The following is a 25,395-nucleotide window of genomic DNA, read 5'->3' on the forward strand; positions in this document are numbered from 1 at the left end:
AGTCTTAGGCAGTTTTTATTTTTCTTCTTTTCTTTCTTCTTTACTATCTCTTCAGTTCGGGATGGGGAGAAGGTATAGGAGGTTGAGTGCATGCAGTTTTTTTGGGAGATAGGGATTTGGAAGGTTTGGGGAAGGCTTTCCAGGAGGGGGGAGGCGGGGTAGGGGGTATGTGTGTCGTATGGCTGGGGATGATTGTGGGGTGGCATGTGTGGGTTCAGGGGGGGAGGTGGGGGGGGAGGGACTTGGCAGGCCAGAGGCTAGAGGGACCTTGAGAGCGCTGTTATCACTTGGAACCAGGCCTAGCTGGGTGGTCTGGTTTCTAGTCAGTTTTTCTCCTTGTGCCATGTGGCTGCAATGGTGGGTTTTTATGTTATACAGCTATGGTTAATTTGGATGTGGTTACTCTTAATGTTGATAGTATCCACTCTCCTATCAAACACAAAAAAATTCTTACTTGGCTTCGACAACATCATGCGGACGTTGCTTTCCTTTAGGAAATCCACCTAACTAGTGCTGAGCATGAGAAGTTGCGCAGGGAGTGGGTCGGGGATGTGAAGTACTCTGCATATAATGGTAGACAATGGGGGGGTGGCTATTTTGGTTCATAAACATTTACTTCTTCACATTCATAAAACCATTCAGGATAAAGATGGTTGGTATGTTTTGGTCTTAGGGGAACTTTGGGGCTTCCAGTTTTTCTTCTGTAATCTGTATGCCCCGAATGTCTACAACCATAGCTTTTACTCGGGGTTCTTGGGTATTATAGCACAATATCCTACCTATCACTTGGTTGTGGGTGGAGATTTTAACTTTACTGCTGACCCTACTATGGACTGCCGCGGCCCCAGAATACTATGCATCGGGGAGTGAACTTCCTCTGTGATCATTTAGCAGTGGTGGATACCTGGAGAACTCTTCATCCATTTGATCGAGAGTATACCTTTTACTCCCATTCTCATTCCATGTATTCCAGATTGGACTTTGTTCTGGTGTCCAATGCCCTATTTCTCCGGGTGGACAAAGTTACTACTGAAGACACCACGCTCTCGGACCATTCGGCGGGGGAATAGCTCCTGACAGTTCCCTGCCGCCTTATATTATGATAGGAAGTTTCATGAGTATTTGCGAGCCCAGTGGCTGGAATATGATTCGTATAACAATACTTCTGATGTCGACCCAGCTGTGTTCTGGGACGCTTCTAAGGCAGTGCTGCGAGAACATATCATCCAGTATTTGGCCACTACCCAAAAACAACAGGGGGAGAAACTTCTTGCCCTGTCAGGGTGGTTGGCAGAGTTGCGTAAACGTCATCAAGTGACCTTAACGGGGACGGACAGTCAGCAATCCCAGATTAATGAGTTTTTGGATCAACGTGCCTGCCAGGATATCTATTATCAGAAATTTCATCTCTATTAGTGGGGCGGAAAGGCAGGCAAACTCTTTGCGAATTTGGTCTGTCCTTAAAGGAAAAACCAAATTATTTGGTTGGTGAGGAATTCTCGGGGAGATAGCTTTACACAGGAAGCTCAAATTCGGGGGCAATTTGTGGAATTCTATAGTGCACTCTATGCGAGAAGGGACTTCACGGAAGCGGACCGGGATCACTTTTTCCGGGATATATGTCTTCCACGGCTATCCGAGATCCAGTCAGAGCAGCTGAATGCCCCTATCTCTTTGGAGGAAATTCGGCTGGGGATCAAAAAGCTGAAACTTACTAAATCGCCGGGTCCCAATGGGTTTGGCCCAGAGTATTATAAGCTACTGCCTGATCTGATTGCACAGCCCCTGGGAAATTATTTCAATTTCCTCTCCAATACCACATCGGGCCTCAAGAGCAATCTAGTTCATATCACCTTGCTCCCGAAGCCAGGGAAGGACCCCATGCAAGTCAGTTCTTACCGCCCGATCTCCTTGTTAAACCAGGATGTTAAGTTACTGGCCTCTATTCTGGCAGCTCGGCTGAATGTGTTCCTGCCTCAGCTCATTGGGGATGATCAAGTAGGATTTGTTCCCCAGTGTTATGCCTCAATGAATCTTCTCAAGGCGCTGACGGTGCTTCATGAGCACAGGGGTGGAGGGGTACCTCCGCGATTGTTGGGCTCGATATGGAAAAGGCCTTTGACAGTATATCTTGGCAGGACTTTTTTGGGTGCTAAGGGAATATGGCATGGACGGGACCTTCCTCACTTGGATTCAGGGCCTTTACATGAAGCCACAAGCACGCCTCATTATCAATGGAGCCCTTTCACAGCCCTTCCCGCTTTGTCGGGGGATACGTCAGGGATATCCCCTCTCTCCTCTGTTGTTTGTCTTAGCCATCGAACCGCTAGCTACTAAGATCTGTTATAGCTCTGCTTTGCGTGGTATCCAAATAGGGAGGGCAGAGTGTCATATTACCTTGTTTGCGGATGATATCTTGCTTTTTCTGGACCAGGCCTCCACTTCACTTACCTGTGGCGCTGCGTTTGGTGTCAGAGTTTGGTACTCTTTCGGGTCTTATAGTGAACTGTGAGAAATCTGAATTGTTACCTCTGATGGAACTTGGTTGGGAGCCCTGGCACGCTGGGCTACAGATTCCTCCGGTACGCAACCGATGCGGTATCTCGGTATTTACCTGTACACGGAACCCACGGTTATGTACAAGTGTAATATTTTGGCTGCTATTGATAAAATTCAGCTCTCTGTTCTGCATGGCGTTATCTCCCACTGTCCCTATTGGGGAGGGCGGCGTTGATTAAAATGATCCTGTTGCCCAAATTGTTATATCCTCTACAAACGGTACCCTTCTGGGTGATGCAACGGGATATCCAAAAACTTTGATCTCTCTCCTCCGCGTTTCTTTGGCGCCACCAATATGCGGCGCATATTGCTTATGTGAAGTTGACACTTTTTAAGCAGGAGGGGGCCTGGGTCTCCCTGATGTTCGTGCATATAATGTGGCAGCTCTAATGCACTTTGTCCATGAGGGGGTGACGGGGGTGGCTAGATTCTCCCCATTGGGATGGATGGCAGGTTGGTGTGCACAATTTACCTTTTTGAATCATATACATACACCTAGTGGTGTAGGGGGAGCGTTGCCATCCAAATTGCTGTTTTTGCGTCCTTTTTGCCAGGCTTGGTGGTGGTGGCGTCGGGTGCAGGCTCGATCTTCATGGGCTTCTTCCTTTTTGCAACTTCAGGGTAATCCTGGCTTTCCCCCGGGACTAGGCCATTCCCCATTTGCTGCTTGGGCTTCTAAGGGGGCCTTGACTCTTTCTCATGCTGGAAAGGGCGACGGGTGTTTTTTTACTCTTTTGCCCAATTTCAGGACAAGTGGAACATTCCCAAAACTCAATTCTTTGCCTATTTACAAGCTCGCCATTACTATCAGAGTCTTTGTTTGCAGTATGGCGAGGAGTGGACTTGCGGACCCCTCGATGTGTATTTACTGTGTGTACCAACTGCTCTGAGTTCTCTTTCGGTTTGGTACAGGGTGGTTCAATCCTCTGCTTCTCAGGGACATCTGACCTTGTTACGCGATAAATGGAACCGGGATCTGGCTACACAGTACACTCCTGAATCCTTTTTGGAACTTTTTCAAACCTTGCATGCATTTGTGTAATCCGCAGCTTGGCAGGAGACCCAATTTAAACTCCTTCACCGAAGAGTTCTTCATCACTAAAGAACGGGGTGCTCGCCTGGGTTTGTGGGAGGAGTCTATGTGTACCAAATGCAGAGGGGCTCCTGGGACGTTCCTGCATTCTTTTTTGGAATGTCCTGAGCTCTCACTATGGAACTCCTCCTTTGCGCAGCTTCGCCTAGCTCTGTAGTGCACTATAGAGTGGGATTACAAAACGTTGCTTCTTGGCGACCAGACCCTGTTGGAAGAGCAAGGCCTCACTGTCCCTCAGAGGCGATTTATTTATTTGACTTTGTTGACGGTTAAACGCCTGATATTACAATATTGGACTCAAGCAGGACCTATCCCTTTGGACTGCAGGATTCATCAGATGATCGTGCTGGCACGTTTTGAGCTTTACTATCATAAACATTCCTCCAACCCTGAGGTGCTGGCCTATTTGGCCCTGTGAAAGGTGTTCCTACGGTTACCTCTGGTCTCCAGAATTGGGGATAGGGGGTGGGGAGTGACTGAATGGGGGGTGTGCGTGGTGTATGTTTGTGGATGTGGCTGGTTTGCGTAGTGCGGTGTGAATGTCATCCCTCAAGCAGAGGACTCTTGGGGTGGGTAAGCTCTATTGAAAATTTATGGAGCTAATGAGGGAAACGGACTGTTCTTGCTTTTGGATATTCCTGTGTCTTATTGATGTGCTAAGTGCTTTTATTATTGGACATTGTATTCTTTTCCGTTGCTGCCTATGTTTGCTCTTTTATCCATGTACTTCGCTTGTTTCTCTTGTTGACTCCTTAATAAAAATGATTTTCAAAAAAAAAAGAAAAGCTGAAGATGGACAAAGTGACGAGACCAGATGGGATTCTTCCCAGAATACTGAGGGAGCTCAGAGAGGTTCTGGCGGGTCCTATTAAAGACTTGTACAAATCTCTGGAGACGGGAGTGATTTCTGGGGATTGGAGGAGAGCGGATGTGGTCCCTATTCACAAAAGTAGTCACAGGGATGAAGCGGGAAACTACAGGCCGGTAAGCCTCACTTCGGTTGTTGGAAAAATAATGGAAGTGTTGCTGAAAGAAAGGATAATGAACTTTCTAGAATCTAATGGGTTACAGGATCGAGGCAACATGGCTTTACTAAAGGTGAATCTTGTCAAACGAACCTGACTGAATTTTTTGATTGGGTGGCCAGAGAGCTGGATTGAGGACATATGCTAGATGTAATTTACTTAGATTTCAGCAAAGCCTTTGATATGGTTCCTCATAGGAAGCTTTTAAACAAACTTGAAGGGCTGAAGTTAGGACCCAAAATGGTGAACTGGGTTAGAAACTGGCTGTCAGACAGACGCCAGAGGGTGGTGGTTAATGGAAGTCGCTCGAAGGAAGGAAAGGTAAGTAGTGGAGTCCCTCAGGATTCAGTGCTGGGGCCGATCCTGTTCAATATGCTTTTTAACATTTATTTGGCCTCTTTAGGTAATAGATTATCCCAGTTCAAAATTAAATTATTTAGCTATGCAGACATCACTGTTTTAATTCCTGTACATACTTCTTTCTCTCAAATCAATGAAACTGTTGTTGAGATTCTACAGATAATTGAATTTGGATGTTAGAATTTAAATTGAAAAATATATAGAAAAAAACAAATTTTTCTTTGCATTACCAAATTTAAATGAAGATGTTACATCTTATTATTTTGAATGATAAGGTCTATAGCATCCAGCCAACCATAAAGATATGTGGTGTAATTCTAGATCGTACCCTTACCATGAAAAATCATATTGTAATTTATAGCTAAAGAGACATATGATCAAGAAACTGTTTATTTTACTTTTGTGATTATGATAAACATAACGAAGGCCTAAAAATAGTACCTGGTGAGCCACAAGATTGAGACAACTTTTCTAAAGCATTATGTTGTACTGTACTGTAAAGAAAAATATTCTGTCATTTTCTTCTGGGCTGCATTTTGATACTATATCACCGGCACGGCACGCGCCTTGTAGGCGGAGCCTGCATATCCGTTGTAGACGCGGCTCTGGGGACCAAATTGGTTGTCCGTTATATCCGAAAGTCCATTATATGCGAGTCTATTATATGTGGTGATTTTCTGCATATTTATAAAGGCACATGGCCGGGACAAGCGGACTTCGTCCACTATAGGCGAGGTTTCGTTATAAGCAAGTCCGTTATAATGAGAATATACTGTATAGTAAGAATTTGTTATGGGCATGGTCTCTGCGTCAGTCAGTTTCAAAACTTCTTTGAAGTATTTACATAACAAAATTTCTGATGTTAACAAATGAGTTTTTGGAAAGTTGACTAGGCGCAGATTCTATGCCCTCAATATGTTTTCCATGAGTTCAAATTGAGTATAAATATGTGAATCCTTAACAGTTGAAGAAGAAACTGCTTGTAAAGCTGTAATTTGGGATTCAATTGTTACAATACATTTTTCCAAAACTTTCAAATTATCATCAACGTTTTCTAATTTATGTACTACTTCAGTAGAATCTTATATTCCGATTTACCACTGACTTCAATAGCCCCTCCACTCTAGTATTAATCGCCCACAAATCTTTTAAGAAAATATCCTGAGGCTCTTCCCAGTGCTCCTGTGCAAGTTAAGCATCATCCTGGAGGGATAAGGCCTTGGGCATCTCCCCAAAAACCAATAGGGAAGATGCTAATTGCACAGGAGAGCCTGTCGGAAGAGAAATGGACCTACTCATTGGGTCCCTACCTCCAGATATATTTGGAGGAGGAGGTGGAGTACACTCTAAAGGGCTGAAAGATGCCCTCGAAAAAGAGTCATTGTTCACATTTTGACCAATCACACTAGTTGGTACAAGGTGTCTATCCATGGGGCCAGATAAGATAGGCGTGGAAACTTTAGCCTTCACTTTTCTCTTCCCCATTGAAAGAAAAAGGAAAATAATAACTTCTCACTTATCTTCAATTTAAAGACTCCCCGTTTCTCCTGTATCTCCAAAGAGGCTCCTAAGGGGCCTGGCATGCCCCTCCGGCTGCGCACCGCAGTGGTGGCTCACTTTTCACCCACAGGTGAAAGGTCCCGATGATGTAGGGGCGTCTGTCTCCACAGATGCCTGCAGAGAAATGACATCCAAAATCTGTTGATGTTAAGCAGAGCACTGAACTCTCCAACAGGTAGGAAACAGCCCCTCTCTGTAGCACCTCGCTCAAGCAAACTATCCCCACAACAACTGTCTATGTACTCTAAATCTGAAGGAAGCTTACACTCACACTCAGCTTCCAGGAAATTTCTCAGGTTTCAAGTACAAAATCATAATTTCCAGTACAGAGTCCTGCCATTTGGCCTGGCATCCTCTCCCAGAGCTTTCACCAATTGCCTAGTAGTAGTGGTAGTAGCACTATTGGCTCAAGGACTGCAAGTTTTACCGTATCTGGACGATTGGTTGATCAAGGATGTCTCGTCACACGGAGTTCTATTTGCAACTCAAACAATAATTCTTTTTTTGCAACAGTTGGGCTTCGAAATCAACTTTCCCAAATCCCAACTGCAATCATCTCAGACACTGCAGTTTATCAGAGCTTTGCTCGATACTACTCAACTCAGAGCTTTTCTTCCTCAACAAAGTTTGATCCAATTATGCAATCAAATTTATCACTTTCCATCAATCTTGGCCAGACATATGATGGTTCTACTAGGTCACATGGCTTCCATGGTGCATGTGACTCCTTTTGCCAGACTTTACCTCAGAATGCCACAATGGACTCTTGCATCTCAATAGGCTCAAGCCCTCGGCCTGTTGTCTCAACAGATTACAGTAACTTCATTGCTTCGTCATTCTTTGCTGTGGTGGATGAACTCTTCCAATCTTTCCAGAGGGCTGTTGCTTCACACACATCATCATCAGAAAATTCTGACCACAGACTCATCCACTTATGCCTGGGGGTGGTGGTATCTCAATGGTTTTTGTACACAAGTTTGTTGGTCTTATGAAACCTCCGTTTGAACCAATGTCTTCAGTTTACATGAAATATCTCGCTTGGAAAGTGGTTTTTCTTATCGCCCTCACTTCTGCTAAAAGAGTGAGCTTCAAGCGCTGGTAGTGGACTCACTATTCACAGTGTTCCACCATGACATAGTTGTTCTTTGCACCCATCCGAAGTTCCTTCCTAAGGTAGTCACTGATTTTCACCTCAATCAGTCTATTGTACTTCCAGTATTTTTTCCTAAGCCTCATTCTCACCCTGGTGAAACGGACCTTCATACTGTAGATTGTAAAAGAGCTTTGGCTTACTACTTGCATTGAACGCAGCCATATAGAACATCTCAGCTTTTCATCTCCTTCAAACCTAACAAGTTGGGACAACCAGTATCCAAGAGAACTATTTCTATATGATTGGCGCAGTTTATCACCTTCTGTTATGCTCAGGCTGGGTTGCACCTGGAAAGTCGTGTCACAGCCTGTAGGGTTAGAGCTATGGCAGCTCCGCTCTACTCCTATTAAGGAAATTTGTAAAGCTGCTACTTGGTCCTCAGTTCATACTTTTACATTGCACCACTCTCTGGAATCCTATTTCAGACGGGATGGTCACTTTGGCCAAGCAGTATTGCAAAATCTTTTTTCCTATTGGCTAACTTTTCCTCCATCCCTTTTTAGTAAGCTAGGGAGTTCCCACATGTGCGAATATGCTGCCTGCTTGTCCTGGGATAAAGCACAGTTACTTACCATAACAGGTTTATCCAGGGACAGCAGGCAGATATTCTCACAACCCACCCACCTCCCCTGGTTGGCTTCTTAGCTTGCTATCGGAACTGAGGAGCAGTGAGCTAGCGTCGGACAGGAAGGCATTCGCGCAAGCATGGTGCAGGAAGTTTGTGAACTTTCTTAAAATCTTAAAGTGGCTATACACTTTTAAAGTTGTCCGTACCAAGGCTCGGTGGATGGCATCACCCACATGCGAGAATATCTGCCTGCTGTCCCTGGATAACAACTGTTATGGTAAGTAACTGTGCTGTTTCTGTTAAGAGCTCCATCATTTTCAACTCCCCTCTCCTGCTTCTCATTGAGGATGAATTAACAGGACAACAAAATTGATCAGTGCACACCTCATACAAGAAATATTACTCTGATTCTTTGCAGTGTTGGCTGAATTTTAATTATCACTCTGACATATATAAGGGTTAACTTAATAGCAAACCATAATAGGCTATATCCTGGATAGGATTCTCATGGCCTTTTAATACTTATATTCTGATGCAGGTACTGTGCTGGCACAATGCCCTGGGGGAACCCAGGAGAGCACCGAGACTTTGAACCTCAGCGCCATGATGATGGGTATATTGAAGTTATTGGTTTTACCATGGCATCTTTGGTAAGTATTAGTAAAAAAGTTTTTCTTTAGCCTTTGTAATAGAGAAACATATAGATATTCAGGTTATATAAATGTATTCAGTAAATCAATTGAATTTAATTAAAAACTTATATTCTGCCTTTTTCTGGCTGAAGGCAGTTGAAAATAAAATGAAATCATTACCAACAGTGTACTAGACATAACCACAAAATAATACCTTAAAAATAGCAAGTATTACATTATACCAGTTCTAACTACCACTGAAAGATAGCTGGAAAGCAATGACCACAAACACTTGCAGTCTAAACAACAAAGTTCATGATCTGCAAGCTCTGATGTTAAAGGCAGACCATAGTTCAGTGAATCCCATGGATGGGATACAAACATAGGCAGCAGAACACTCTTTTGTTTGGGGGGGATCCAAAAGCTCCGACCAGACCCCACCCAAGCTCCGCCCCTGACCCCACCCCCATAATGATGATAGTATTAATTGTAATACCATTTTTTCCCATTCATTTTTCATATATGCACACAATATAATCTTATTAACAACATATAGGGCTCCTTTTACATTACATTACATTACAGATTTCTTTTCCGCCTATACCTTGCAGTTCAAGGCGGATTACAAAAGATTTGACTGGACATTTTCCAGTGAAGATACAATATTTTTTTGGGGGGGGGCATTGAGCTGGCGTTAGTTCTTGGCACATAGCGTGGGGTTAGCACACGCTAAAAATGCTAAAAACGCTAGAGTACCTTAGTGAAAGGAGCCCATAATGATTAAAGTGTAACTAGAACCAAGACTTCTCAATATATGAAAGTCAAATATGAGTCTTAAATATAGGTGTTGAAATAAGGTAATATAATTTTCACATACACTCAGATTTGTGTAATCCGACCAAGAGCCGTGGCTCCTATAGCCGAACCCACCGTCCCATCACTGTGTATGACTTTAGTGCAAAATAATAATAAATAAGGCAACGTGCTCTTTGAATTCTAGATTTGTTCTCAATGGCAATAAGAGAGAAAAACCACTCCACTTAGCTTTAAGGTGTGTTAGCTAAGTGGAGTGGTTTTTCCCTCTTATTGCCATTGAGAACAAATCTAGCATTCAAAGAGCACGTTGCCTTATTTATTATTATTTTGCACAAAAGTCATACACAGTGATGGGACGGTGGGTTCGGCTATAGGAGCCACGGCTCTTGGTCGGATTACACAAATCTGAGTGTATGTGAAAATTATATTACCTTATTTCAACACCTATATTTAAGACTCATATTTGACTTTCATGTATTGAGAAGTCTTGGTTCTAGTTATACTTTTGTTATTGCTTTTGACCTCTCTATTTTGTATACTTTGAGAGCATTTACCTTACTACTTATTATCTCTGACTTAGCCCATAATGATTAAACACAAAATTAAACTACACAAAGCACACTGTATGCTTCTCAACATTCATTCCTACCAGAACACCTGGCTTTGGTCACACATGCAGAACACAGATAATAACCCCTATGCAAACACAGGACCACAAACTAAAAAAGTCCTAATATACACAAACAAACCTATAAGATGCCAAACTCTACATGCATTATAACACTGAGAAATAGAAAGAAATTAATTTCTTCATGAACAGTGCAAAATATAGACAGCAGATATAAATTCTCAAAACTGATACATTTCAATCAGTAAATTGAAAACAAAATCATATTCCCTACCTTTGTTGTCGGGTGATCTAATCATATTTTCCCATTCTCTGGTTGCACTTCCTTCTCTCTGTGTTCTTGTGTTTCCATGGCCTTCTTATCCATTTGCTGTTTTTCTCTCCTTCTTCACTTTCTGCCCTATATTCATCTTTCGCATTAACTTTTAACATTCAACTTTCTTACATTTTTCTGCTTTCTTCTCAAAATCTACTTTTCCATGTCTTCCCTTCTCATCTATCCATATGTACCATCTTCTCTTTCTTTTTTCCTCCCCTATTCCGATCTATCCCATAAGAAGCATTTGTTCTATCTCTCTTCCCTGCCACACTCATTGCTGTGCACCATCTCCTCCCTCTTTCTCCAGTAGTCTATCTGTCTTCCCCCTTACCCTCTCATATGGTCTGGTGGTCTGACATCTTTCTCATCTACCATGGTCTGGCATCTCTCTCTTCTTCCCTCCCTCTTCCCATGGTCTAACATCTCCCTCCTCTCCTTCCCAGAGTCTGGAATCTTTTTCTTCTTTCCTTCCTCTCTCGCTCTCTCCTTCTATCACCCTTCTCCATAATCTGACATCTCTCACTTCTTTGAGTTATCTGTCCTCTTTTCCAGTATAATATTTTTCTTTCCCTCCTCTCAACCATTATCATGTCCAACAATTCTCCCTCCTAATCTATGTATAACAATTTTCTTTTTCTCTTCCCTCCCCCACTGGCTGCATCTCTTTCCCTCTCTTCCCAGCACCCCATTCATGCAGCATTTGTCCTTTCCAATCCCCCAGCCCATGCAACATCTGTCCTTCCCTGTCTCCCCCCAGCCTGTGCAGCATCTGTCCATCCCTGTCTCCCCCAGCCCATGCAGCAGCTGTCCTCCCTATCTTCCCAATCCCTTAGCCCCAACCCACAGCGTGCAGTGTATGTTCTTCTTTCCCCTCTCCCCCCTGCCCCCTCTAGTGGGACCCTGCAGCATGATCTCATCAGCTCCAGACTTCCCCCACACCTGCCCCCCCCCCACAAGATCGCTGTTATTTTAAATGTTCTGGCAGCCGTGGCCAGGGCCCCCAGGTTTTAGACATGCTGGGACCCAGGGCAGAAATTAAGGAGGGGGCCCCTCTCCCAATTTCCATACCCACCATTACTACCATATACATATAATACCAATTTTAGATGGCTTCTTCACACAGAACACACAGACTTCACCAAATAAAGAATAATGGATCACAAATTAAAAATAGAAATATGAATACCAAAACTGAACCGGAAACCCCAAAACAAATTTAGCAAGTAATTCATTTTGTACTAAACATAATTAGGTGGCATAACCATGAGAGGGGGCTGGGCCTCCCACTTTGAGCTTAGGAACCCCCCCTCAAAATGAACATATCCCTTGCTTTAGCTGGTGGGAATCCCCAAGCCTCACCCACTGATAACCAGCTCATCGGGTCCAGAGACCAGAACTTTCCAAGTTCTGCAGCTTGCAGTAGTATTTCAGAGCTGCTGCCTCCCCACTCCCTTGGCTTTCATGCATGCATGAAAACAGCGGCAGCTTGAAGATATGGCCACTAGCTGCAAAGCTTGGAGATTTCTAGTTGCTAGATTGGAAGAGGAAATCTTTAGTTGGCAGAGCTTGGGGATCCCCACCAGCTCAAGTATTTATATTTTGCATTCAGATGGGAAGAAAATTTGGTGCCCATCCACTCACTTTAGGCTCCAGACCCCCCCCCCAAAAAAAAAATAAAAAATTAGTTGTGTGGCTATGCTACTGAATAAAATACAAGTATATTTGTGATTCACATGTCTCAAAGCCAACATATTCCAGTTAATAAATTCAAAATAAAACACTTTTTTCTACCTTGTCTGGACATTCTGTTTTTACATCATTTTGGTCCAGTTTCTCTTTCTGCTTTTGTCTATCTTCTACTAATTCTCCTTCCAGTGTCTACTCTCCATTTTTTTCTTCTCTTCCCTCTTGCTTCATTCCCTCACTATGGGCTAGATTCACTAACCCCCGATTCCATGTCTGATCTGTTCCCGATTGCATGCAGGCCGACAAATTCACAAAAGGCCTGCATGCAAATGGGGACGATCATTGACACGCCCCCCCCCACAGCCCTCATGCTCTTTAGCGATCCTTGAGCATGTGCAGACCTTGACAGTAGTGACAGGAGAAGCAGCTTCCTGTTACTGCTGTCAGGGCTTCTGCCGGCTTTTTAAATTTTAATCGGGCAGATATTTTGCGTGTATTACACATGCAAAATAACTGCTTGGTTAAAAATAAAAAAGGCCTTCCCCCCGAAGTGCTTCCTTCCCTAAGCCCCTAAAAAATGCTCCCTCCCAAACGTGGCCCTGCCGAAGAACAAAAGGCAGGAGGGATGACAACTCCCTCCTGCCATCTCAAACTCATGCTGGCCAGGCTGGGCCCAACCCACCTCCCTCCCTGTATCTTTACCTAGGCCAGCTGGCCATGCCGGGCCCACCCCCTCCCCATACCTTTAAAATCGTTGGGAGCAGGAGGGGTGCTCAGTCCTTCCTGTTCCAGGCCTCCTCCGACACCAACTGCAGCTGTAGACTACGCCCTGGTGCATCATGTGATGCACGGGGAGTGACCTAAGGCCTTGATTGGCTGAGGATTACCGTATTTTCACATAGATAACGCGCACCCGTGTAAAACGCGCACACGGGTATAGCGCGCAAAAAACACACATTTATGTACAGAAATTTTTATATACTGCGCACACCCGTATACCGCGCATGCTGCCCGACTCTCCCGTCGCCGCCTGACTCTCCTTTTGCCCGCCCCGACTCTTCTCTGGCCACCCCGACTCTCCTTTCGCCCGCCCGACTCTCCTCTCCCCCTTCACCCCCCCAGGACCGCTCGCACCCCCACCCCGAAGGACCGCTCGCAGGCACCCGCACCCCCACCCCGAAGGACCGCTCGCACGCACTCCCACCCGCACCCGCACCCCCACCCTGAAGGACCGCTCGCACCCCCACAGCCTCCTGACCCCCCCATCATGTAGAAGCTCCTACCGGTGTCCTGCTGCTTCCTCTTAGCGGTCCCGACTCCCCGACACGATCGGGGCAAGAGGGAGCTCAAGCCCTCTTGCCCCAGCCAACCGCGGCACCCCTGACACGATGGGGGCAAGAGGGAGCTCAAGCCCTCTTGCCCCAGCCAACCGCGGCACCCCCGACACGATCGGGGCAAGAGGGAGCTCAAGCCCTCTTGCCCCAGCCAACCGCGGCACCCCCGACACGATCGGGGCAAGAGGGAGCTCAAGCCCTCTTGCCCCAGCCAACCGCGGCACCCCTGACACGATCGGGGCAAGAGGGAGCTCAAGCCCTCTTGCCCCCCCGACTCCCCAACTCCCCGACAATATCGGGCCAGGAGGGAGCCCAAGTCCTCCTGGCTCTTGCGAAACCCCCCCCCCCCCCGCTAGTTGTTCGGGCCAGGAAGGAGCCCAAACCCTCCTGGCCACGGCGACCCCCTAACCCCACCCCGCACTACATTACGGGCAGGAGGGATCCCAGGCCCTTCTGCCCTCGACGCAAACCCCCCCCCCCCCAACGACCGCCCCCCCAAGAACCTCCGACCGCCCCCCCCAGCCGACCCGCGACCCCCCTGGCCGACCCCCACGACCCCCCCACCCCCCCTTCCCCGTACCTTTGGTAGTTGGCCGGACAGACGGGAGCCAAACCCGCCTGTCCGGCAGGCAGCCAACGAAGGAATGAGGCCGGATTGGCCCATCCGTCCTAAAGCTCCGCCTACTGGTGGGGCCTAAGGCGCGTGGGCCAATCAGAATAGGCCCTGGAGCCTTAGGTCCCACCTGGGGGCGCGGCCTGAGGCACATGGTCGGGTTGGGCCCATGTGCCTCAGGCCGCGCCCCCAGGTGGGACCTAAGGCTCCAGGGCCTATTCTGATTGGCCCACGCGCCTTAGGCCCCACCAGTAGGCGGAGCTTTAGGACGGATGGTCCAATCCGGCCTCATTCCTTCGTTGGCTGCCTGCCGGACAGGCGGGTTTGGCTCCCGTCTGTCCGGCCAACTACCAAAGGTACGGGGAAGGGGGGTGTGGGGGTCGGCCAGGGGGGTCGCGGGTCGGCTGGGGGGGCGGTCGGAGGTTCTTGGGGGGGGCGGTCGTTGGGGGGGGAGGGGGGTTTGCGTCGAGGGCAGGAGGGCCTGGGATCCCTCCTGCCCGTAATGTAGTGCAGGGTGGGGTTAGGGGGTCGCCGTGGCCAGGATGGTTTGGGCTCCCTTCTGGCCCGATATTGTCGGGAAGTCGGCGGTCCTTCGGGGTGGGGGTGCGAGTGGTTCTGCCGGGGGGGGAGGGGGATGTATCGGACGTCGGGGAGTCGGCCGGGCAAGAGGGCTTGGGCTCCCTCTTGCTCCGATCGTGGATGCGGGTGCGGGTGGGAGCGCGTGCGAGCGGTCGTTCGGGGTGGGGGTGTGAGCGGTCCTGCTGGGGGGGGTGAATCGGGCGTCGGGCGGGGTGGGAACTATGTTTAAAAACTTTTGTATACCGCGCTCACGCATATAACGCGCGAGGGGTATGCGCGGTAGGTAAAAACGCGTATAACGCGCGCGTTATATGCGTGAAAATACGGTACTGGTGCTGTAGTGATCCATAGGCTGCCATCAGCTTCTGTAGCACGTTCCCTCTGCCACAGTCAGGGGTGGGATCGCGGCAGATGGAACATACTACGGAGGCTGACAGCAGCCTATTAAGGATCGCTACAGCACTGGCAATCCTCTGCAGGCTGCCCTAATTAGCTGAAAGGGAGACCGGGAGGCCAGGGGAGAAGCCGGAGGACGCTACAAAGTGCACCTATACACTACAGCAGTTCCCATCTGACCTGAGGGGCCCCCTAAAGCAGGAGCAGCAGTGACAGTGGACGGCCAGCAAGAATCAGTGCTGCCGCTCCTGCTTTAGGAGACCTGAACGAATCGGCGAGCCCAATTTTTTTAAACAAACGAATCGATTCACCAAAGTGAACTGATGAACATTGTGGCCAGGCCAGGCACCAAGTGAGTGGGAAACCCCGGCTCAGACCACAGGGAAGATTTTTGATGTGCCTTTTCTATGGCTGGTGTAAGGAAAACCTGGACACTGGATTTCTTATAAACAAAACTTCACCAGGTTTAATGTTTGCAACAGAAAAATTCTTCACAACAGAAAATTGTATTTTACAGTCTCTGACACTACAGTTTATTTTACCACACTCCAGGGTCTGCTTCCTGTGAATCAGTTCATGGACTGGACAGTCATTGCCATTATATCCCCCAAACAAAAACAAAAAAAAACCAAATGTACTTTCCAGAGTCTTGTCTTTTTAAGCTCCCCCTTTATTGGGGCTGCTGGCTGCTCCTGGCCACAGTTCTGCCAGCACTATTTGGGCACTGCTGGTGCCTGCACTATTTCAAACACTTTTCACATTGAGAAGGGAAAAAAACGTTTTCTCTGCCACTGCTTTTCCTCACTAGCACTTTGTCCCCTATATGGACTTTCACAGCCTTGCTTTGCAGGCTGTATGGAGCAAGCCTCCCTTTGCACTAAGCTCTTCAGACCCCCAAAATACCCCCAAAGTCCAGTATATTTCTTTGCTTTGAGGACCTTGTTAATATGGCTACAAATGTTTTCCCCTGCAGGCACTGTTGCCTTGCTATTTCCTGCAGCTTCAATTAGGCTCATGCATCTCTGGGCAGAGCCTTGACTTACTTTGAGGAAGGTAGTAATTTGTTACTTTTGAATCACATCTCCATGCCTTCCCCGAGCACACCGAACTCTGGTTCAGTCTCACTATCCCTCCCCCACCCTGTATCACTGGGGCTATAGTCCATTAAGTCTCCTGTTTCACTTTCTACCTCCCATCCCCCTTCCTGGATGTTTGGGCCAGATTCAAAGGAGGATTCTTCCTGGCTTGAGCTAACCTCTAGTCCTACCTCCCAAGGCTTATATGAGGTATTACCATGCCTCTCTGAAGGGAATGTTCCTGCCCTAGAACAAAACTTCTGCATTGTTGATAAGTGAAGTTTTCTGGGCTGCCCCTTGTGTGCCTGCCTCCCTCGCTAAAGTCAGCTGGAGTTAATTTATTCACCTGCAGTCCAGCTTGAAGCTGAGTTAACTCTACCCCCTCTGGGTTGATCTTGTATTTCTCTATAGCTCTGGGAAAGGAATAATAGGGGATAGATAGTGTTTTATGTGCCCTCCCTGCAGGAATTCCTGTTTGTGACATCATCTGCCTTTTCTCTCTTCTGTCTTTCTGTCCTATACTAGGGCTTTTAGCAGGGTGTACAGGCTTTATTTTAGGGATTGCAGGTTTGAGGGCTGTATTCTTGACTGGGCTAGCAGTCCTTTTAGCCATGATAGGAGCTTCCCTTACACAACTTACAGCTTCAGGCATGGTCTCCTGCGCAATCGACTCACATAGCCTTTGCGATCGACCGGTAGAACGCAATCGACATGCTGGGCACCCCTTCTTTCTTTTTCTCCCTGCCTTATACCCTGGGTCAAACCTCTCTATTCCCAACCATGGAACATCTCTCCCTTGCTCCCCTCCATTATCATGTGCAACATTGCTTTCTCTCTCCCCATGCACCATCTCTCCCCCCTCCACCTTATGTCCAACATTTCTCCTTCTCTCTTCTCTATGGATGTCTCCCTCCCCACCACCATATGCAGGATTTCTTCCTCTCACCCCTTTCTACCTCTTTGTTGCATCTCCCTTCATCTTCAGCCCATGTGCAACAAATTATTCCTCTCTCCTCTCTCCCCCCCTTGTACAGCAGCTTTCCATCCCTCCCTCCTATCCTCTGTGTAACAGGGCAGAAATTAAGGAGGGGACTCTTGATCCTCTCTTCTCCTTGCCTCCTCCCTCTAATCTTCTCTCCTGCTGTTATGACCACACACAAAAACAACTTTAAATGACTTCTTCACACACAAAACACAGACCTTTACCAAATATAGAACTGCAAACCTCAAGAAATTAAACTCAGCAAGAGAAAGAAAATCAGTTATGTACTTTTTGTACTGAACACATAAGGGTCCTGGGCCCAGAATCTCCTAAAATTAGCCACCTTCCTTGCTGGTGGGGATCCCAAGGCGCTACCAGTTGAAGACCACCTTCTCTTGTCTGGCAGCCAGAAATTTCCAAGCTCTGTAGCTAGCAGCAGTGTCCCTGAGCTGCCATCAGCTGCAGAGCTTGAAGAGTTCTGGCTAATGGACTGAAGGAAGAGGTCTTTAGCTGCCAGGGCTCTGGGATACCCCATTTGCTTAGTTGTTTATATTTTGCATTTGGGCAAGGGACATGGGGAAGGGCAAAGAGAAAATTTGGTGGTCATCCATTTTGGGCTCAGGGCCACTGCCTATCTTCCCTCTTCCCCCCTTCCCCCATCAGCTGTCTGCTAAACCACTGATTACAAAACAAAGATCTGTGATAAACATATCCCAAAGCTAGCATATTCTGGTTAATAAATTTAAAATAAAACACTTTTTCTACCTTTATTGTCTGGACATTTTATTTTTCCATCATGTTGGTCCCATTTTGTCACTTCTGCTTTCCTGTGTCTTCTGATAATTCTCTATCTAGTGGCTGCTGTCCATATGCCTTTTCTCCTCTCTCCTGTCTTGTTTTATTCTTCATCATATTCTATATTATGTTTTATATTCTGCAAAACTTTAACAAGGATTCATTGTAGATCACAAAACAACTCTCAAACTAGAGAATTGCATTAAACATCAATAATAATATACAATATTAAAAATCTTAATGAAAAGATAGGTTTTAAGCTTCTGGAAACATATGCTGCCTACTCTTTTAATGTCCAGACTGCAGCCTCTCAATGTTTGTGAATAATTCTCTCTCTACACCTGTCTTTATTATATTGATCTTTTCTTTTTAGCTCTTCTCACCCTTTTTTCTTTTCTGCTCCTCCATCCACTTAATTTCACCCTTCTTTTTACTTTTCAGCTACCTACCAACTTTCCATCTCCATTTATCATGCTCTAGTTCTCTCCATCTATCATGCTCTAGCTCTCACTCCTTTCCCAGCCTCCTGTTTCCTTCTTCCTATTCCCCATTACCACATTTCTACCACTGTTCTCACTTCTCTCTCACTGTTGTCTCATTTATCTTCTTGTCATCATCCTTTTGACCTCTTCCACATGGCCCCATCATTTCCAGAATCCCCCTCCCTCTCCACTCTTGTCAGGCTATATCTCTCTGTCCCTTTCTCCCCTTCTCCTAACATCTTCTTATCCCACATCTCTTCTTTCCTGCCCTCCCATGGGTCTATCTCTTCTTCTTATCTCTCTCTCCCCCGCCCCCTACCATGGTGCAACATTTCTCCCTCTCCTTTCTGTTCTTCTTCCTACCCTCTTGATGCTGAATAAGATGGAAGGAATAAAAGAGATGCTGCATTTCTCTCTCCCTTCCACTCCCAGACCTAACATTTCTTCCTCAATCCCTCCCTCCCTTCCCAAGACCCAACCTCTCTTTCTCTTCCCAACTGCCCTCGTATCTCTCTTCCTCCCTCCCTGGTCCACCATCACCCTCTTTCTCTTCCCAACTACCCTACCCTCCAATCCTATATCATTCCCTCCCTCAGGTCCACCATCTCTCCCTTTCTCTTCCTAACTGTCCTCCCTTTAAGTAACTCTTTCTCCCTCCCTCAACACCACTCTGTGTCCAACTTTTCTCCTTTCTCTCTCCAGACCTTTGTCCACACTTTTTAAAACTCCTATTTCTGAGCCCCACAAGGTTTTCCCTTCATGTCACCTCCCCCCACCCCCAATCTGAAATGTCTTTAAAACCCTCTTCCATTTTACTAAAAAAAAAACCCCAAGCTAACTGTTCCAGAAGGCTTCCTCGGCCGGCATGCATTGCCTTTCCCCTTCTTTCGGTGCCGATCTGACGTCACCCTATTTTCCTCATCCTGCTGACAAACTGACCAAAGTGCTGCTCATGGCCTCCTCCATGATTTCCTTCCACCGCACTCCACCCCCAATGATGCAACTTCCTATTTCCTCTTGGGTTCATACCACAGCAGAAAGAAAGCATGGAGAAGTCAGCGGGCAGCTGTTCGGTCAGTTTGTCAGCGGGACGGAGAAAACAGGGTGACGGTGGGCTGATGCTGAAAGAAAGAGAAAGGCATGCCAACTCACAGGAGCCCCCCCTCCCCCACTGCAGAGCTGCGGGATCCTAATGACAGCCCTGTTCCCATCTTCCTGTTCAGCACTTCCAGACCCAACCAACACCCCCCCATGAGACTTTTTGCAGCCTGTTTCACTAGGGCTTCTCTCTGCTGCACCTTCAATGATGCAGCAGAGGGAAGGCCCCAGCAGGCTAATAGAAGTAGAGCATTGTCTCATTGTCAACAACCTTAACTTGCTGCTTTGCTGACATCAGGCCTTCCTCCCGCTTCTGTGCAGGTAGAACCCGGCAGAGAGGAAGGCCCGTCACCAACAGCACAATGAAGTTCCTGGACCATGATGATGACCCCAAGATGACCCCCTTATGGTCTGCACCTGAGTCAGACCTCTCCCCCACCCCCCATTGGTATACCACTGACCATCTGTTCCATCGATTCCTCGGTTATGGGAGTTTCTGCAGGATGGCCTGAAGAAGGGCCTAACAATAGCCTTGCTCCGGGTGCAGATTGCTGATAATTCGTGTATGGGCCCTCCTTCTCTGAGGGGTTCATTGGCAGCTCATCTGCATGTGGTCCATTTTCTGCAGAGTGTTCTGTGAATTAGGCCTATGTTGTACCTTCCCTGTCCACTTGGAATCTTAACCTGGTTCTCCGTTCTCTGGCATGTCCACTATATGAGCCTCTGGAGCAGGTGTTCCTTATGGAGGGTTTCAGAGCTTCAGGCTCTCCTGACAGGATCCTTTTCTGTGTATTACGGATTCTGGTGTGATGCTGTGCACTGTTCCTTCTTTTCTTCTGAAAGTGGTTTCCACTTTCCATGTGAATCAGGAAGTCCAGCTTTCTACTTTTGCTTCCTCTGGTTTGAGAGAGCAGGACCGGGTGTTGTGGTCCTTGGATGTGTGCAAGATATTGTTGCAGTACCTGGAGGTCACCGAGTTTCATCTCTCTGACTACTTGTTTGTTCTGGTGGGTCCTGCTTGCAAGTGTAGGCCAGCTTCTAAGACCACCAATTCCAGATGGATCTGTATGGCCATTTCCGTGGCTTATGTGATGACTGGAAAGAAGCCCCCCCTCATGGTGCAGGCTCTTCTAGAAGTGTTTCATCCTCTTGGGCAGAGTCGTCGGTTGTTTTTCTGGATGAGATTTGCAGGTCTGCTACCTGGTCCTCTTTGCATACATTCCTAAAGTTTTACAGGATCGATGTGGCGGCCAAGCAAGATTATGCTTTTGGTGCCTCTGTTTTGGCAGTGGGCTCATCAGTCCCACCCTGATTTTTCAGGACTGCTCTGTTACGTCTCACTGGTTCTGGAATAAAGTGGGATTGTACAAGAACAAAAGATTAGGTTCTTACCTTTGCTAATCTTTCTTGTAAATCCACATTTTATTCTGGGAACCTGCCCTATACCTTGCTGATTTGCTGATTGTCTGCCTTTCTGAACAGCGTTTATAAAAGAGTGCTATCAGAATGGGTTTAGCACTTAGTTGGGAGGGAGTTCCTAGTTCAGGTGTCCCTTTCTGACAGTGCAGGCTGTGTCTCCTTATAGCACTGTTTTGTCGTTCATAAGAACATAAGAATTGCCGCTGCTGGGTCAGACCAGTGGTCCATCGTGCCCAGCAGTACGCTCACGCAGCGGCCCTCTGGTCAAAGACCAGTGCCCTGAGACTAGCCCTACCTGTGCACATTCTGGTTCAGCAGGAACTTGTCGAACTTGGTCTTGAATCCCTGGAGGGTGTTTTCCCTTATGACAGACTCTGGAAAAGGTGTTCCAGTTTTCTACCACTCTTGGTGAAGAAGAACATCCTTACGTTCATACGGAATCTATCCCCTTTCAATTTTAGAGTGCCCTCTCATTCTCCCTACCTTGGAGAGAGTGAACAACCTGTCCTTTTCCACCAAGTCTATTCCCTTCAGTACCTTGAATCTTTCAATTATGTCCCCTCTCAATCTACTCTGTTCGAGGGAGAAAATGCTGAGTTTCTGTAATCTTTCACTGTACAGCAACTCCTATAGCCCCTTAACCATCTTAGTCGCTCTTCTCTGGACCCTTTCAAGTAGTACCGTGTCCTTGTACGGCAACCAGTGCTGGATGCAGTAATCCAGGTGCGGGCACACCATGGCCCGATATAGCGGCATGATAACCTTCTCCGATCTGTTTGTGATCCCCTTCTTTAACCGAAGCCTGGAACAAACATAAAGATGATCAGAAGAAATGTCACAAGGCGGTGAGGGATGCAAAACAGGAATATGAGGAAAAAATAGCCCAGGAGGCCAAAAACTTCAAGCCCTTCTTTAGATACGTGAAAGGGAAAAAACCTGCAAAAGAGGCAGTGGGACCCCTGGACGACCAGGGAAGAAAAGGGTACATCAAGGAAGATAAACAAATCGCAGACAAACTAAATTCCTTCTTTGCGTCCGTTTTTACGAAGGAGGACACCTCAACAATACCTGAAGCGGAGAAAGTGTTTGCAGGAGAAATAGAAGACAGCCTCACCACAGTTGAAGTGGACTTAGACCAGATATACTATCAGATCGACAAACTTAAAAGTGACAAATCACCTGGAACGGATGGGATTCATCCGAGAGTCTTAAAGGAATTGAAGGTTGAAATCGGAGAGTTATTGCAAAAACTTGCAAACCTGACAATCAGAACTGGACAGATACCGGACGACTGGAGGATAGCGAACGTCACCCCAATTTTCAAAAAAGGATCGAGAGGGGAACCGGGCAACTATAGACCTGTGAGTCTTACGTCTGTCCCTGGCAAGATGGTTGAAGCACTGATCAAGGATAGCATAGTCCGGCACTTGGACGCACACGACTTGATGAAACCCAGTCAACATGGATTCAGGAAAGGGAAATCATGTTTGACGAATTTACTCCAATTTTTTGAGACCGTGAACGAGCAAATTGATAGTGGGAAGCCGGTGGACATAATATACTTGGACTTCCAGAAAGCGTTCGACAAAGTTCCACACGAAAGACTTCTCAGGAAACTACAAAGCCATGGCATAGAGGGGGATATACAAAGATGGATAGGCAAATGGCTGGAAAACCGAAAGCAGAGAGTGGGCATAAATGGGAATTTCTCCGACTGGGAGAAAGTGACTAGTGGTGTACCCCAGGGCTCGGTACTTGGGCCGATCCTTTTTAATATTTATATCAATGACCTGGAGGAAGGAACATCCAGTGAGATCATCAAGTTTGCAGACGATACAAAACTATGCCGGGCAATCAGATCGCAGGAGGATAGAGAGAAACTCCAGAGCGACTTGTGTCGGTTAGAAACATGGGCGGAGAATTGGCAGATGAAGTTCAATGTGGAGAAATGCAAGGTAATGCATTTAGGCAATAAGAATAAGGAATACGAGTATACAATGTCAGGTGCAACTCTGGGGAGGAGTGAACAAGAAAAGGACCTGGGTGTACTGATAGATAGGACCCTGAAGCCGTCGGCACAATGCGCGGCAGCGGCAAAGAAGGCAAATAGAATGTTGGGCATGATAAAGAAAGGAATCTCGAGTAGATCGGAGAAAGTTATAATGCCGCTTTATAGGGCAATGGTCAGACCACACTTGGAATACTGCGTCCAACATTGGTCTCCCTACCTAAAGAAGGATATAAAACTGCTGGAGAGGGTGCAGAGACGAGCAACAAAACTGGTGAAGGGTATGGAGAAACTGGAATACGAGGACAGACTTATAACACTAGGATTGTTCTCCCTTGAGAAAAGGAGACTGCGTGGGGATATGATCGAGACCTTAAAAATACTGAAAGGAATCGACAAAATAGAGCAGAGAAGATTATTTACATTGTCCAATTTGACACGGACTAGAGGACATGTAATGAAGCTAAGGGGGGACAGGTTCAGGACTAATGTCAGGAAGTTCTGCTTCACTCAGAGAGTGGTTGACACCTGGAATGCCCTCCCAGAGGAGATTATGGCGGAATCGACCGTCCTAGGCTTCAAGAGCAAACTAGATGCATATCTCCTTAAGAGAGGCATATAAGGATATGGTGGACTATAAATTACGCCAGGTGTACACCTGGCAGGGCCTCCGCGTGTGCGGATCGCCGGACTTGATGGACCGAAGGTCTGATCCGGAGAAGGCAGTTGTTATGTTCTTATGTTCTTATTCCTAGCATTCTATTCGCCCTTTTCGCCGCCGCCGCACATTGCACTGACAGCTTCATCAACTTGTCGATCAGAACTCCCAAGTCTCCCAGGTTTTTAATGTTTCATGACCTGTTCTCTCGTTTTTCATTGTTGCTGTTTTGCATTTGTTGATATGAACAGAATTGACTTACTTACTGGGGAGCTTTCTTATTCCCCTCTCACTTGTTATTATCCTCTACAAATGTTCCTGGGTGCTTTAAGACTAACTGATGCTTAAAGGGACAATGATGAGGCTTCCTGCAGAGTCCTGGTGGGTAGATGGAAATAACCCACTGGTCCTGGAATAAAGTGTGGATAAGAACCTCTTTCATTAAAGGGTGGTAGACTCAAGAGTAATGTTAGGAAATGCTTCTTTATGGAGAGGATGGTTGATGCCTAGAATGCACTCCCAAGGGAGATGGTAGAAATGAAATTGGTGACAGAGTTCAAAAAAGCATGGGATGAACACAGAGAATCTCTAATCAGAAAATAATGGTATATATTGAGAACTAAGGCTCTGCACTTTTGGCCATTCTTTTTAATGTATATATGTCTTCTTTGGGGGCAATGTTTCAAATGTTGGGGGTGCAGTATCGGCTGTATGCCAATGATATTTTGTTCTTCGCAGTGTGTGATATGCAGAGTGCTGAGCAGCGTTTACAAGAATATATGGAAAGGATTATGTGTTCACTGAATGGCGGGCCTGCCCCTTCCCAGTGCATCATAGGATGCACCGGGTAGGGGCATAAGGCCCTGATTGGCCTAGGGCCGCCTAAGCTTGCCTAAGGCCAATTCTGGGTGAAACCACCATCACACCTAGTCTTAAGCGAGCTTAGACAGCCCTACACACCTCTCTAGACTCGTGGAGGTGCCTACATTTTAGGCGGCATTCCTTGTGATGTTATTTAAAAAACCGTGTGTCCTGATTGGCTGATATACAGTGGTAGGCTGCCTAAAATCAGGATGCCGGTTATAGAATTTGCCCAAGTGTGCCTAAAAGTTAGGATGCCTAACAACACTTAAGTCTTCTTAGGCAGCGCCAAGCACGATTCTATACAATGTGCCTAACTTTAAAAGAATCATACATAGCGCCACACTATTCAGCACCCATTTCATAGGTGACATATATAGAAAAGGGTCCTAAATGTATAACTTATCAGTTATAACTTATCACTGAAAATAAGCTGCTTCAGCCAACCCCAAAAGTGTTCCCTCTTTTGTGTCCCACCTCTCTCTATTTTCCCTCTGCTTCGATACCAGGTCAAGTATGTCTCCCTCTCTCTCCCCCTCCCCTTTTCTCAAGGTTTCTCGCTCTCTCTCTCTTTTCCTCCTTGCTTTTTCTCCAGGTATCTCTCTTTATTCCCTCTGTTCCCCCCTCCATAGATCCAAAGTCTCTTTCCCACTCTTCCTGCTCCCCTTCTATCCTCTGTTCCCCCCTTACACCCA

General features: G+C 46.7%; 1 protein-coding gene across 1 annotated transcript in view; it reads left to right on the forward strand.

The window, feature by feature from the left end:
* Positions 1-25,395, forward strand: part of DGKI (diacylglycerol kinase iota) — a 1,086,779-nt gene that overhangs the window by 753,340 nt on the left and 308,044 nt on the right. Inside the window, exon 20 of the mRNA XM_033957757.1 lies at positions 8,857-8,968. Coding sequence (XP_033813648.1) covers positions 8,857-8,968 — 112 coding nt within the window. The remainder of the gene's footprint in view (positions 1-8,856; positions 8,969-25,395) is intronic.

The sequence above is a fragment of the Geotrypetes seraphini genome, chromosome 9 (genome assembly GCF_902459505.1).
Source record: "Geotrypetes seraphini chromosome 9, aGeoSer1.1, whole genome shotgun sequence".
NCBI lineage: Eukaryota > Metazoa > Chordata > Amphibia > Gymnophiona > Dermophiidae > Geotrypetes > Geotrypetes seraphini.